Source organism: Haliotis rufescens, unplaced genomic scaffold (genome assembly GCF_023055435.1).
Source record: "Haliotis rufescens isolate VD_foot unplaced genomic scaffold, xgHalRufe1.0.p SCAF_41, whole genome shotgun sequence".
Lineage (NCBI taxonomy): Eukaryota > Metazoa > Mollusca > Gastropoda > Lepetellida > Haliotidae > Haliotis > Haliotis rufescens.
In genome coordinates this window covers 2,319,553-2,336,370 of record NW_025964124.1, presented here as the reverse complement: position 1 = coordinate 2,336,370, position 16,818 = coordinate 2,319,553, and the positions used below count along the sequence as shown (strand labels likewise).

Here is a 16,818-nt window from a genome sequence, read left to right as displayed (position 1 = left end):
ACAACCAGCGGTGCACAGAACGTGTTTTACTAGCAGTGTTGACTGCCACAGCCTGTATTATGCATCATCTAACAACAATCGGTGCACAACGTGTTTTACTAGCTTTGTTGACTTCCACAGCGTGTATGATGCATCATCTAACAACCAGCGGCGCACAACGTATTTGACCATCAGTTTTGACTTCCACAGCGTGTATGATGCATCATCTAACAACCAGCGGTGCACAGAACGTGTTTTACTAGCAGTGTTGACTTCCACAGCCTGTATGATGCATCATCTAACAACCAGCGGTGCACAGAACGTGTTTAACCATCAGTGTTGACTTCCACAGCCTGTATGATGCATCATCTAACAACCAGCGGTGCACACTGTGTCTTTTTCAAGCAGTCTTGACTTCTACAGCCTGTATGATGCATCATCTAACAACCAGCGGCGCACAACGTATTTTACCATCAGTTTTGACTTCCGCAGCCTGTATGATGCATCATCTAACAACAATCGGTGCACAACGTGTTTAACCATCAGTGTTGACTTCCACAGCCTGTATGATGCATCATCTAACAACAAGCGATGCACACAACTTGTTTTCCTACCAGTGTTGACTTCCACAGCCTGTATGATGCATCATCTAACAACCAGCGGCGCACACAACGTGTTTTACTAGCAGTGTTGACTTCCACAGCCTGTATGATGCATCATCTAACACCCAGCGGTGCACACTATGTGTTTCACTAGCAGTGTTGACTTCCACAACCTGTATGATGCATCATCTAACAACCAGCGGTGCACAGAAAGTGTTTTACTAGCAGTGTTGACTTCCACAGCCTGTATGATGCATCATCTAACGACCAGCGGTGCACGCTACGTGTTTTACTAGCACTGTGTACTTCCACAGCCTGTATGATGCATCATCTAACAACCAGCGGTTCATACTACGTGTTTTACTAGCAGGGTTGACTTCCACAGCCTGTATAATTCATCATCTAACGACCAGCGGTCCACACGACGTGTTTTACTAGCAGTGTTGACTTCCACAACCTGTATGATGCATCATCTAACAACCAGCGGTGCACAGAAAGTGTTTTACTAGCAGTGTTGACTTCCACAGCCCGTATGATGCATCATCTAACAACCAACGGTGCACAGAACGTGTTTTACTAGCAGAATTGACTTCAACAGCCTGTATGATGCATCATCTAACAACCAGCGGTGCACACGATTTGTTTAACCATCAGTGTTGACTTCCACAGCCTGTATGATGCATCATCTAACAACCAGCGGTGCACACTGTGTCTTTTTCAAGCAGTGTTGACTTCCACAGCCTGTATGATGCATCATCTAACAACCAGCGGTGCCCAACGTATTTTACCATCAGTTTTGACTTCCACACACTGTATGATGCATCATCTAACAACCAGCGGCGCACAATGTGTTTTACTAATAGTATTGACTTCCACAGCCTGTATGATGCATCATCTAACAACCAGCGGTGCACACTGCATGTTTTACTAGCAGTGTTGACTTCCACACACTGTATGATGCATCATCTAACAACCAGCGGCGCACAATGTGTTTTATTAATAGTATTGACTTCCACAGCCTGTATGATGCATCATCTTACAACCAGCGGCGCACACAACGTGTTTTACTAGCAGTGTTGACTTCCACAGCATGTATGATGCATCATCTCACAACCAGCGGTGCACAGAACGTGTTTTACTAGCAGTGTTGACTGCCGTAGCCTGTATTATGCATCATCTAACAACAATCGGTGCACAACGTGTTTTACTAGCATTGTTGACTTCCACAGCGTGTATGATGAACACTACTTGTTTTACTAGCAGTGTTGACTTCCACAGCCTGTATGATGCATCATCTAACAACCAGCGGTGCACAGAACGTGTTTTCCTAGCAGTGTTGACTTCCACAGCCTGTATGATGCATCATCTAACAACCAGCGGCGCACAACGTATTTAACCATCAGTTTTGACTTCCACAGCGTGTATGATGCATCATCTAACAACAATCGGTCCACAACGTGTTTAACCATCAGTGTTGACTTCCACAGCCTGTATGATGCATCATCTAACAACAAGCGATACACACAACGTGTTTTCCTAGCAGTGTTGACTTCCACAGCCTGTATGATGCATCATCTAACAACCAGCGGTGCACACAACTTGTTTTACTAGCAGTGTTGAATTCCACAGCCTGTATGATGCATCATCTAACAACCAGCGGTGCACAGAACGTGTTTTACTAGAAGTGTTGACTTCCACAGCCTGTATGATGCATCATCTAACAACCAGCGGTGCACACTACGTGTTTTACTAGCAGTGTTGACTTCCACAGCCTGTATGATGCATCATCTAACAACCAGCGGTGCATACTACGTGGTTTACTAGCAGTGTTGACTTCCACACACTGTATGATGCATCATCTAACAATCAGCGGCGCACAATGTGTTTTACTAATAGTATTGACTTCCACAGCCTGTATGATGCATCATCTAACAACCAGCGGTTCATACTACGTGTTTTACTAGCAGGGTTGACTTCCACAGCCTGTATAATGCATCACCTAACGACCAGCGGTCCACACTACGTGTTTTACTAGCAGTGTTGACTTCCACAACCTGTATGATGCATCATCTAACAACCAGCGGTGCACAGAACGTGTTTTACTAGCTGTGTTGACTTCCACAGCCTGTATGATGCATCATCCAGCGACCAGCGGTCCACACGACGTGTTTTACTAGCAGTGTTGACTTCCACAGCCTGTATGATGCATCATCTAACAACCAGCGGTGCACACGACGTGTTTTACTAGCAGTGTTGACTTCCACAGCCTGTATGATGCATCATCTAACAACCAACCGTGCACACTACTTGTCTACTAGCAGTGTTGACTTCCACAGCTTGTATGGTGCATCATCTAACGACCAGCGCTGCACACAGCGTGTCTTACCATCAGTGTTGATTTACACAGCCTGTATGATGCATCATCTAACGACCAGCGGTGCACACGACGTGTTTTACTAGCAGTGTTGACTTCCACAGCCTGTATGATGCATCATCTAACAACCAGCGGTGCACACAACGTGTTTTACCATTAGTGTTGATTTACACAGCCTGTATGATGCATCATCTAACAACCAGCGGTGCACACGACGTGTTTTACTAGCAGTGTTGACTTCCACAGCCTGTATGATGCATCATCTAACAACCAACCGTGCACACTACTTGTCTACTAGCAGTGTTGACTTCCACCGCTTGTATGGTGCATCATCTAACGACCAGCGCTGCACACAGCGTGTTTTACCATCAGTGTTGATTTCCACAGCCTGTATGATGCATCATCTAACGACCAGCGGTGCACACGACGTGTTTTACTAGCAGTGTTGACTTCCACAGCCTGTATGAAGCATCATCTAACAACCAGCGGTGCACACAACGTGTTTTACCATCAGTGTTGATTTACACAGCCTGTATGATGCATCATCTAACAACCAGCGGTGCACACGACGTGTTTTACTAGCAGTGTTGACTTCCACAGCCTGTATGATGCATCATCTAACAACCAACCGTGCACACTACTTGTCTACTAGCAGTGTTGACTTCCACAGCCTGTATGATGCATCATCTAACAACCAGCGGCGCACACGACCTGTTTAACCATCAGTGTTGACTTCCACAGCTTGTATGGTGCATCATCTAACGACCAGCGCTGCACACAGCGTGTTTTACCATCAGTGTTGATTTACACAGCCTGTATGATGCATCATCTAACGACCAGCGGCACACACGACGTGTTTTACTAGCAGTGTTGACTTCCACAGCCTGTATGATGCATCATCTAACAACCAGCGGTGCACACGACGTGTTTTACTAGCAGTGTTGACTTCCACAGCCTGTATGATGCATCATCTAACAACCAACCGTGCACACTACTTGTCTACTAGCAGTGTTGATTTACACAGCCTGTATGATGCATCATCTAACAACCAGCGGTGCACACGACGTGTTTTACTAGCAGTGTTTACTTCCATAGCCTGTATGATGCATCATCTAACAACCAGCGGTGCACACTACGTGTTCTACTAGCAGTGTTCACTTCCACAGACTGTATGATGCATCATCTAACAACCAGCGGCGCACACAACATGTTTTTAATTGACAGTGTTGACTTCCACAGCCTGTATGATGCATCATCTAACAACCAGCGGTGCAGACGACGTGTTTTACTAGCAGTGTTGACTTCCATAGCCTGTATGATGCATCATCTAACAACCAACCGTGCACACTACTTGTCTGCTAGCAGTGTTGACTTCCACAGCCTGTATGATGCATCATCTAACAACCAGCGGTGCACACAACGTGTTTTACTAGCAGTGTTGATTTCCATAGCCTGTATGATGCATCATCTAACAACCAACCGTGCACACTACTTGTCTGCTAGCAGTGTTGACTTCCACAGCCTGTATGATGCATCATCTAACAACCAGCGGTGCACACGACGTGTTTTACTAGCTGTGTTGACTTCCACAGCCTGTATGATGCATCATCTAACAACCAGCGGCGCACACTACGTGTTCTACTAGCAGTGTTGACTTCCACAGACTGTATGGTGCATCATCTAACAACCAGCGGCGCACACAACGTGTTTTTAATTGGCAGTGTTGACTTCCACAGCCTGTATGATGCATCATCTAACAACCAGCGGTGCACAAGACGTGTTTTACTAGCAGTGTTGACTTCCATAGCCTGTATGATGCATCATCTAACAACCAACCGTGCACACTACTTGTCTACTAGCAGTGTTGACTTCCACAGCTTGTATGATGCATCATCTAACAACCAGCGGTGCACACAGCGTGCTTTAATGGAAGTGTTGACTTCCACAGCCTGTATAATGCATCATCTAACAACCAGCGGCGTACACGACGTGTTTAACCATCAGTGTTGACTTCCACAGCTTGTATGATGCATCATCTAACGACCAGCGCTGCACACAGCGTGTTTTACCATCAGTGTTGATTTCCACTGCCTGTATGATGCATCATCTAACGACCAGCGGTGCACACAACGTGTTTTTAATTGGCAGTGTTGATTCCCACAGCCTGTATGATGCATCATCTAACAACCAGCGGTGCACACGACGTGTTTTACTAGCAGTGTTGACTTCCGCAGCCTGTATGATGCATCATCTAACAACAAGCGGTGCACACAACTTGTTTTACTAGCAGTGTTGAATTCCACAGCCTGTATGATGCATCATCTAACAACCAGCGGTGCACAGAACGTGTTTTACTAGCAGTGTTCACTGCCACAGCCTGTATGATGCATCATCTAGCAACCAGCGGCGCACAACGTATTTTACCATCAGTGCTGACTTCCACAGCCTGTATGATGCATCATCTAACAACAATCGGTGCACAACGTGTTTAACCATCAGTGTTGACTTCCACAGCCTGTATGATGCATCATCTAACAACCAGCGGCGCACACAACGTGTTTTACTAGCAGTGTTGACTTCCACAGCATGTATGATGCATCATCTCACAACCAGCGGTGCACAGAACGTGTTCTACTAGCAGTGTTGACTGCCACAGCCTGTATTATGCATCATCTAACAACAATCGGTGCACAACGTGTTTTACTAGCTTTGTTGACTTCCACAGCGTGTATGATGCATCATCTAACAACCAGCGGCGCACAACGTATTTAACCATCAGTTTTGACTTCCACAGCGTGTATGATGCATCATCTAACAACCAGCGGTGCACAGAACGTGTTTTACTAGCAGTGTTGACTTCCACAGCCTGTATGATGCATCATCTAACAACCAGCGGTGCACAGAACGTGTTTAACCATCAGTGTTGACTTCCACAGCCTGTATGATGCATCATCTAACAACCAACCGTGCACACTGTGTCTTTTTGAAGCAGTCTTGACTTCTACAGCCTGTATGATGCATCATCTAACAACCAGCGGCGCACAACGTATTTTACCATCAGTTTTGACTTCCGCAGCCTGTATGATGCATCATCTAACAACAATCGGTGCACAACGTGTTTAACCATCAGTGTTGACTTCCACAGCCTGTATGATGCATCATCTAACAACAAGCGGTGCACACAACTTGTTTTCCTACCAGTGTTGACTTCCACAGCCTGTCACAGCAAAAAAAATGCAGTTTCCGGTATCCGGATACCTGCCGGATACCACCGGACACTTACCCAAAACGCGTCCGGGTATCCGGTGGCAGATACCTTGCCGGATACCAGATCCGTGGTATCCGGCATGGACACCTCACCTGAAAGTATGCCACCTGGAATCCGGGTATCCGGCACCGGATACCTCACCGGATACCTCAATCTGGGTGTCCAAGGATCCGCACCGGATACCAAGAATCCGGCACCGGATACCTCATCCTGAGTTTCCAAAAACATGTCACAATTTGGGGGTGCATTTTGTTCAATTAAGTGTGAAACACCTAAATATATATTGGAAACTAACCATGAAAATTGAACATTGCTGAAGGTATCCGGCAGGTATCCGGCAGGTATCCGGATGCAATTTTTCGAGATGTCTTATTTCTGGTAAATAATGTTAGCCTGGGCATATCAGATAGCTGTAGTAATAATCTGTGTCATTTTAGTTGTAAATATCCCCTTAAAGTTGAGATTTATGGGCATGTACTTTTGGAGAAGACAATTTTTTTCAATTTCATCTATAATTCTTTTTAGATGTTAAGCTGTTTAATGAACAAACATCAGTTCTAATACATGTATGATGATATCCTTAAATTTCATGTTCAGACTTCCAGATTATTCTGAGTGAAAGTATAAACTCATCGACTGTGTGCTCACTTGGGCCTTTGGTCCTAGTGAGATGATAATATGATTATTTGTAAAGGTACAAGTACTTGTTATGAGCATACCAGCTTCATTTAAGTTTGAAACACAATATGCCTCACTCTGAGGGTGACATGTACCAGATTTCATCACACTACAGAGAGCTGTTCCTCAGTTACTGTGAACATTTTTACTGAAAGACATTGAAAGCTAATTTGACCTTCAATATCAGTTGCGACTATTTTAAAAACAATTGTAAAGTGCTTCATTCAGTGTAATATTGACAAACATATGACAATGATATACAACTATGTGTATAAGAGTTATTTAGACTTCTGCGGGAAAAGGCACATTAGAGAACAAGAGTCATCAGAAAGATGACATATCCCCCCGGCAGCTGTCTGTAAAGTAACCACTAGTGCATTTCTGTATGTAATGAGTCAACAGTTGAATGTTCTTTAAGAAGCATACATTGTTTACCAACAAAAGATCCACCATGGTCGCATCCATATGAATGCCAAGTTTCGATCAAATACATTGAATGTTTTTCGAATTCTGCCCCAGAAATGAACCTCATCCCCAATTGAGTCTATGTCCAACTTGATTCCATTAAAAAAAAATAAAAAATAAAAATTAGAAAAATCCCAAAATTTGAAAGGCACCACTTCAGTATGTGCATGATAGCTTTGCCAAGTTTCGATCAAATACACTGAATGGTTTTCGAATTCTGCCCCGGAAACGAACCCAATCCCCAATTGAGTCTATGTCCAACGTCATTCCATAAAAATTTTAAAAAATAAAAATTAGAAAAATCCCAAAATATCAAAAGGCACCACTTCAGTATGTGCCTGATAAGAGTTGCCAAGTTTTGATCAAATACACTTAATGGTTTTCGAATTCTGCCCCGGAAACGAACCCAATCCCCAATTGAGTCTATGTCCAACGTCATTCCATAAAAATTTTAAAAAATAAAAATTAGAAAAATCCCAAAATATCAAAAGGCACCACTTCAGTATGTGCCTGATAAGAGTTGCCAAGTTTCGATCAAATACACTGAATGGTTTGGGAATCCTGCCCCGGAAAAGGAAATGATTACGGACGGACAGACGGACAGACAGGCTGATCACTATATCCCCCGTATTATATGCCGGGGGATAAAAAGTAAGTGTATGACCTGTTGCCAACTTCTATCCCTGCCCTAAGGAAGAGTTTGGCCATTAACAATTTTTTTGTCTGGCTGTGACATTGACCTTTGACATAGCAGATCAATGTGTTATTCCAAAGATGTCCAAGCAATGCATGGTTTTATACGATAACTGTGGCTATCAAACTGAGGCAAAATATTGGAAAATCCCCATTTACACAGCGGGCTAAAGAAACAAACAACAAACAAATTATCAATTTCTTTTATTTATATGCATATATCACACATTGAACAGTGTTCATGTAATGGTTCCTGATGCAGTATGCACTTTCCTCCTATTCTTCAATACTCATAACAGAGCGGGATAACTGTTCGCTTGAAAGCATCAGCAGACCATGCTCACCAGTTCAGAGTTACTTGCCCTCAAACATCCTTTTCCTTCTATATTGCCATGGAAAAACAGGAACCAGGATGAGGGGAGGCCAGATGGGCTCTATCCCTGTTGCATTGTGTTAGTAGAATTGTGAACATTCTATTTGGTGTTTGGGTCCACATTTATAGACAAGTAGTCGCAAACATCATTCCTTTCAAGTGATTACCACATGGCCAAAGACAATAATTTCTTCAAGGTCCTTGAAGGATCCCACTCCAACTTGGCATTGGTTGGTCTTCTCACATTTGCCTGACCACCCTTTGTGAGTGTGTCCCAGTGTCAATTGGCATATAACTTCTCGGTAGGCTCCCATTGAAATAACAGGACTCTCCTCATCGCTGTCTGCCAATCACTTCGGATATCTGGAAGGGTCCTTCCAGACTGTCAACCTGTCATCCGGGTATCTCAAGCTGGACTTCAGTTTCTGCAAAATTATGTATAAAGATTGTAGCAAAAGAAAAGAATTGTTGCAACATGTACTTACAGATAAAAGGCAGCAAATTCACTTAATTTATCATCTTTGAGTTTTGTTATATACCAAACATTTGAGATATATATTGTTCCATGCTGATGAGTTGAAACAATCATTAACTGACATCTCTTAAAAATGTTCCTAGCAACCTATGATTGCCATACAAGCCAAAGTAATAGATGAGGTAGCAAGTGGGCTCATTGAAAGCTCGTAATCGTACCCAATAACATGGGATGTTGTCCATAACAGTCATCATCGGTGCGTCTGGATCGAGCTCATAACATTAATCTCTGGTTTGTCTAGTTGAGATTTGAGATTTGATTAATTTATAATCCTTGTCATTTAGCCGAACTATTGCTGGATGTGGTGTTAAATGAGTGAATTGGGTTTAACGCCTCTTTGAACAGTATTCCAGTTATATCACGGCATGTAAGCTTGATGTGGGAAGAAAGCCCGAAGTGATGCAGGTCTTACATGTTTACCACTTTGATGAAACCCACAAGCAAGTGTATGATGCTACCCTCGATTCAAACCCACGACCATCAGTTTCTGTCAAGCCCAAGAGATGCAACTATGCACAGCAAGTTGTAGTGCCTTTGATAATTAGGCCATCCATGCCAACAGGTGATAAAGAACAAGCAAACTGAAGAAATATTTGCAGAATAGCTACATGAACATGATGAACCAAACAGAATAATTTCAAATATTTACCACTCACTGCTACTCTTCTCTTGTTCCTCATTGCTTCCCTTTTTCCATTGATGCTGTGCAGATGACTGACTCATTCATTCATCCAGACATTCTGCAAACATAAGTAGCATTCACATTAGAGAAATGTCCAAACTGTACATGCTGTACATTGAATTCAATTGAAAAGGCCCCAGTTGAGTTTCCAACTTAGAACTGTCCTTATTAAAATATTTCATCCCAAACATTCAGAGATAAAACATAACCCCATATTTAACAACTGTCAAACAATTATTTGACAACAAAGCCAGGGTCATTCAACATACACTTTACATAAGGAATCACTTGTTGCAAAAAAGATCCTCGCCAAGGTAAGAGTCATTCCATGAAATATTGAATGATTAACATGATTAAGTTATGAAGCTTATACAAAACAAGGACATAACAGTGTAATTATAACAATATCCTAAGCGTAAAAAATATAAAGTCTTTGGTGGCCATTATTGTAAATTATAATCTGTATTAGCATCCCACGAAAGTTAAGAGTTAATAATCGTTCCTAGATCTTGGTACTTTTCTTCATTATCTATAAAAAAGCGGATCTAATTTGGATCATCTTGTTTTGACCACAAATCCATTACGCCTCTTGGATTGAGGCACATTATAAGCTGTTGATATTGAGTCTATATAATTCAAAATCACAAAAAATGTCTCACACGCGTGTAACGGCATGTTACGATGTTTCCCAGAATGACGTCATAGCACATGTAGTGGACAAGGGACGATGAAGTCAATAGGTAGCTGTCTGTGTCTTTTCTAGGCTAAAGTCCTCACTGGGGGCTCCATTGAAACCGGGACTGCTTCTTGACATGAAGGACAGACGCAGGTGTTGTTCGAATTATAGCCAAGTTTATTACTGATAAATGTTTTGAACCCTGAAACAATTGTAAAACATTCATTACACAAAATATAAACATATGCTGACATCAAATATTTCATTACATTTGATGATATATACAAAATGCTATAACTACTAATTGATAAACTTACATCTCATCAAAAACTTAATCTTATATTATAAACCTACTTAACCCGCATATATACTTATATATGTGTATTATATAAATAGAGTAAGATAGACGTGACATGATACATTTACTATGTGTACATACAATGTGCAATACATGAGAATATATATAAAACCTAGTAAACCCACCAAGTGTGTGGACCTGGGTTCATCAGTCCAGACACAGACCTCTGCACAAGTATTACAGCTACATCTGCACGACAAATAAATGAATATATATACACACTGTGCAGACCAATCTGATAGCAGCAATATTACTACAAACCGAAACATAGTGTTATTGCAGAGTAACTTAAAACAATTCTAAAATATAATAGTAAAACCCTGATTCATTCATACATTATACATTCATACATTACACATTCATTTATACCAATATGTTACCTAGCAACATATATGTTTCACATTCTTACTTTCATACTTCATACTTTCATACATCAGCTTCACAGTGATTGAAGATTTAGTTAAATAGTATTTTAAGCATAAACTTAGCACTTACTGAATTATTTACCTTACGTAAATAATAACACTTGTAATGCATACAGAAATACAACTAATTACTATGATCTGGCGAATATTTACAACATGACCAAAACAGCCAAATTATCAAGAGCATAAACACAATATACCTACAAATCCTAGGAATACGCACAAACAATAAAATATCATCAAAAGACCAACCTTTAGAAGTGAATTCCAAAATGTCCAATAGATCAAACACCACAATTAGTCCAAATTGTCCAAATTGTGAATTCCAATGATATACGTGTGTTTGACAGTAACATCAAATGTGCTCTAAACTGTAGTAAAACTAAACCCTTTAAAACTGGAGACAGTAAGCTAGAACCTGAAACACAAAGGGGCTTTGAGGGGCGCGCTTGGGCAGGCTATTGTGTGATAGTGCACTAGGTGATTGAGGCTATGGCAAAGTACTCATGCAGTAAGCTGAAACAGAGAATTAGGAGAGCTGAAGTGTGAAGTATATAATGTTTAAAACATATTTGACTGAATATTTAATTCAGTAAAAATCTAAACTGATAAAACTCTGAAAATATATACAATTATCGGATCCTGTCACATACTTCTCTCCCTTGAATAATGGCGTCCTCGTCATTCCGGTTCTTCGTCAACAAGGGAAAGCAATGCCTTGGAGATGCTGGTGCTGATGTGTCCTAAAATGCCGGTCGCTGCCAGTTGTTCCAGGCGTCGACTCCTCTGCTGCCAATCTGGGTGAGAAGTCTGGCACATCACATAATCTCCGGAGGTTTGCCAGGCAGGCTTCCTTGTTAGTCTACCAGTTCTTCTTGGTGCAGGTATGGGTTGGGGATTAGTATCAGGTGGTACAGGAGGAGGTAGCTCTTCTCTGACTGAGTCTTCCGGCTCCTCTTCAGTGTTTTCTGGTGGTTGCACTGCTTCAGGATCTGCTTCTGTGCTGCTGTCTTCTTCAGGTATGTGGTCGTCACCACCAGAAGCATCACCTGCTACTCCAAGAGACTGTAGATCGTCACCTGTTGTCTCTGAAGTAGCCGCACTCTCTTCCACAGTGTCTTCACTGATGATGGTAGCATCCTCAGCAACTGCTGGAAAATAGAATGGAGCATCATAGTCAGACTCTTTATCCTCCTGGATATCCTCTTCTATAGTCTTCTTCACTGTCTTTCTTGGTCTTGGAGTTGGCTTCTTGGCTGCTGGTACTCTGTTATCCATGATCGCTGGTACTGATCCAATGGGCAGGAGATGGTTTCTGTGCAACGTCCTCTTCCTCCCTTCACCAGATTCTTTCTGCACTACAAACACAGGGATATCCTGGTTTGGTTGCAAGAGAACAACATAAGGATCTTCCTCCCAGCGATCTGCCAACTTGTGCTTACCATCAAAGGCTAAGGCTTTCACCAGAACTCGATCACCTGTCTGTACAGTGGCCCCTCTAGTCTTCAAGTCGTAGCTGGCTTTCTGTTTGACTTGGGCAGTCTTTGATGCCTTTGACGCCAGGTCATAGGCTTCTTGGAGCTTCTTTTTCAGAGACTTTGCATAAGCTGTCAGAGACTGATGATTCTTGTTGGTCTCGATCCCAAAAGCAAGATCTACAGGCAGACGAGGTTCACGACCAAACATAAGGAAGAATGGAGACTGGTTTGTTGAATGATGCCGGATGCTGTTATAGGCGTGGACAAGGGGAGCTACATAGGTCTTCCAATCTGCTTTCTGGTCTGGTTGGAGTGTTCCCAACATATTAAGCAGTGTCCGGTTGAAGCGTTCAACCATACCATTGCCCATAGGGTGATAGGATGTTGTCCGGCTTTTCTCCATTCCCAAGAGGCTGCACAATTCCTTCATAAGGCGGCTCTCAAAGTTGGTGCCTTGATCACTATGGATGCGCTTTGGAATCCCATAGTGCATTATAAAGTTCTTGTAGAAGGCTTCTGCTGTTGTTTTTGCAGTCTGATTCCTTGTTGGGATTGCTTGTGCATACCTCGTAAAGTGGTCTGTGATGACTAGAATATTCTGGTGACCTCCCTTTGATGCTTCCAAGGTTAGAAAATCCAGACAGACGAGCTCTAAGGGCTGTGTGGTGATGATGTTGACCAGAGGAGCACGTGCATTGGCGGGGGATTTCCTTCTCAAACATCTGTCACATCTTTGGATCCAATCTTCCACGTAGTTGGTCATGCCTGGCCAAAAGAACCGATCTCTTAGGAGTGACAGTGTCCTCTCTCTTCCAGGGTGTCCCACTTCATCATGAAGTCCTCTGAGCATATCCTCAATCAAGGCTGATGGTAAAACACGCTGATGTCGTTCTTGGCCGTTAATATTAACTTTCCTGTAAAGGATTCCTTCTTGAAGAAACATGCTGTCAAAGTTCCTATGCATGGAGGTATTGGCTTGACAAGGGGGATAATCCTGTCGTCTTGGCTTCCTGTTACTTCTCACCAAGTTAATCCATGGCCTAAGAATGACATCTGCAGCTTGTGCCTTTCTCCAGTCCCTGTCTGTCATCACTTTAAGGTTCTCTCCATGATCTTCTAGGCTTTCTAAATCTGGTGCTGCTGAACAACAGAGGCTGTGTACCAAAGGATGTTCCTGCAAAGTGTGACAAACAGCTCTTATTGACTCTGATGTTATCTGTTGTCTTTCAGCTTCTATTCCAGGCAGCCTGGAGAGTCCATCAGCGTCTGCGTTGTTGAGCCCTGGCCTGTAGATTATATCAAAGTTGTATGCTGACAAGGCCGCTAGCCAGCGGTGACCTGTAGCATCCAACTTTGCAGAACTGAGTACATAGGTCAGAGGGTTATTATCTGTATATACACTGAAAGTATTGCCATACAGATAATCCTTGAACTTTTCAGTCACCGCCCATTTCAAAGCTAGAAATTCGAGACGGTGAGCTGAATAGTTGTTCTCTGCCTTGCTCAGTCCACGGCTTGCATAACTGATGACCTTCTTCAATCCATTCTGTTCTTGGTACAAGACAGCTCCCAGTCCTTGGCTACTTGCATCAGTGTGGACTTCGAATGGCTTGGTGTAATCCGCATACCCAAGAACTGGCTGTGTTGATAAACATGTCTTGATTGTCTTGAACGCAGTTTCCTGTTGTGGTCCCCATTGCCATGGCTTGTCTGGCTTGTTAGCTGGATGGTTCCTTCCTCGTGTCTTGGTCTTTGTGGCTGGCATCAAAGCTGATAGAGGCTTGGAAATCTTGGCGAAGTCCTTGACAAATTTCCTGTAATAACCTGCAAATCCAAGAAACTTCCGTATCTCATCTGGGTTTGCAGGTGTAGGCCAGTCCAAAATCCTCTGTATCTTGTCCGGATCTGTCTCGATACCATCTTCAGACACAATGTGTCCAAGAAACTTGATCTTGTTCTTGAAGAAAGAACACTTGTCGGCACTGAGCTTCATTCCTGTCTCTCTGGATCGTTGCAGTACTTGGGTAAGCCGTTCTAAATGTTCTTCAAATGAGCTGGAAAAGACGATGATATCATCCATGTAAATAAGGCAAATCTTGAGGTGGAGTCCTTCGAAGCATTCGTTCATCACCCGTTGATACGTTGCAGGGCTGTTGCAGAGACCGAACGGCATACGGTTGTATTCGAAGAACCCCAAAGGACCTACGGTGAAAGCTGTCCTTTCCTTGTGCAATTCCTCAATTTCGACTTGATGATATCCTGACTTCATGTCCAGTGTACTAAAGAATCTTGATCCTGCAAGTGCGTCGAACATCTCGTCTATCCGTGGCAGAGAGTAAGAGTCTTTGATAGTCCGATGATTCAGCTGTCTAAAGTCGACACACATACGTAGTTTCCCATTCTTTTTTCTGACTAAAACCACATTAGATGACCATGGGGAGTATGAGTGACGGATGACTCCACATGCAAGCAGTTGTTGAAGGTGTTCCTTAACTTCTTGGTACATTGATGGTGCAATCCTTCTATGTCTCTGCTTGAAAGGTCGTTCATCCTCAAGGTCAATCCGATGCTTAACATTAGGGACATGTCCTAAGTCTGTCTCGCCATTGGAAAATACATCCAAGTACTGTGAGATAACCTGCTTGCCAATCTTCAACTGTTCAGGTGTGACTGCTGCTTCCTTGAAGTCCATGAGGTTGATAACATCCTGACCTTCACCTTGACTTTCACCCTCAGGAACATCCTCAACATTAACGACCTGGAGTTCACACAGTACAGAACGGGATGGAATAGCCACAGTCCTAGTTGTTACATTGGCAACATGTACCTGTACCATAAACTTGTCATCATGATGGTAGTTGATGATAGTTGGTGCTATATCGAGGTCAGATGGTATGGCAGATCCTGTAGTTGGTTGCACCATGGCACATGTATCCCTATAGACAAGAGGCTTAAAAATATAACCTTCAATAACTCTTTCAGTGTTGGGTGGTATTATAACTCGTTCCGTCTCAGCGCTTCTAATCCTTCCAAGTGAGAAGTTGTTTCTTGCCAGTTGTTTCTCCTGCAGCATCATATTCCTGAAAGCCATGTACCAGGCTGTATGAATATCTGCCTCTTGGAGAAAACGAATTCCATACTGCTGTTTGCAGGTGTCCATACAAGTTGACAAGATGTTTGTACCTAATAACACAGGAACTGTTGAGTGGTAGGGTGTATCTGGAACGACTAGTAAGATACATGGCAGTGAAGATATGGCTCCTGTATCTTGCAACTCAACCTCGATGTGGCCATAATACGGAAGATGCTGTCCATCTGCACAATCAATTTGTAAAAATACATCCAAAGGCTTAATGGGAAGTTCTGAGAGAAACTTTGTATAAAAGCTGTGGGAAACAGTTGACACAGTAGAACCTGTATCAAAAAGAGCTGTGGCTTTAACTCCATTAATGTAAACTGTGCCTTCATTTGGTTGACCTACTAGCTTGGCAACTTGCTGGTTATTGATGGGGCGCCTCCTCCTATAGCCTATGGCTTGCCCCGTCCCATAGGCTTCTTCCTGTTTAAAGTGCGCCTGTGGTCAAGAATTACACGGCAGCCGTACTGTAGATGTCCTGGCTGGTTGCACCTGAAACAAATGGGCTCTCCAGTAATGGAATCCTTAGAGGGTCGCTGATTCCTGGAATCCCCTCTCTCGCCCTGGTACCATGATGGTGTTCCTGGCGGAGGTGGCCAATACTGTTCAGGTGGAGGCTGCAGATTCGGTGATGGTCCTATAGGTCCTGGGTTTCTATTCATCCAAGGGACAGAGGGAACAGGGAGTGTAGTAATCTGTTGCTTCTTCAGATCTGCAACCTCGCTTGACAGCTGTCTCAACATTCCCTTTATCTCCTTCATCTCAGTGTCCTGTGTGCTTACAGCAGCCATATTAGGAGTTGAAATCTTCTTCTTGGCTCCAGCTCCTCTCAGCTGCAAATCTACTTCAGCTCTCCGCAGGGCTCTGAGAAGATCATCAACGGTGCTTCCCTGGTCATAGATATGAGCTGTATGATCCCGAAGTTCTGGCCTTGACCCTGACCATAACTGTGTGCGAAGCATCTCATTCCTGGTTGCCTGGGGAACTGGTCCTTGTGCTTCTGCTTGGAGGAGTGAATGCTCCAACCTGCATGCCCATAAAGCAACTTCTTCTGTGGCCTCTTGACGTGAGCTATAAAAGTTAGCTAGTAGTGATT

At 43.1% G+C, this 16,818-nt stretch overlaps 1 protein-coding gene across 1 annotated transcript; it reads right to left on the bottom strand.

The window, feature by feature from the left end:
* Window positions 1-10,250: 10,250 nt before the first annotated feature.
* Window positions 10,251-12,814, bottom strand: LOC125372517. The gene is made up of 2 exons (XM_048382810.1): window positions 10,809-12,814; window positions 10,251-10,527 (listed from the first exon to the last, which is right to left on the bottom strand). The coding sequence occupies exon 1, from the start codon at window positions 12,792-12,794 to the stop codon at window positions 11,790-11,792; it is 1,005 nt and encodes a 334-aa protein (XP_048238767.1). The 5' UTR covers window positions 12,795-12,814; the 3' UTR covers window positions 10,251-10,527; window positions 10,809-11,789.
* Between the last annotated feature and the right edge of the window lie 4,004 nt (window positions 12,815-16,818).

Coding starts and splice junctions, on each gene's coding strand:
- LOC125372517 (XM_048382810.1), bottom strand. CDS start 12,794: ATGTTTGGTCGTGAACCTCGTCTGCCTGTAGATCTTGCTTTTGGGATC.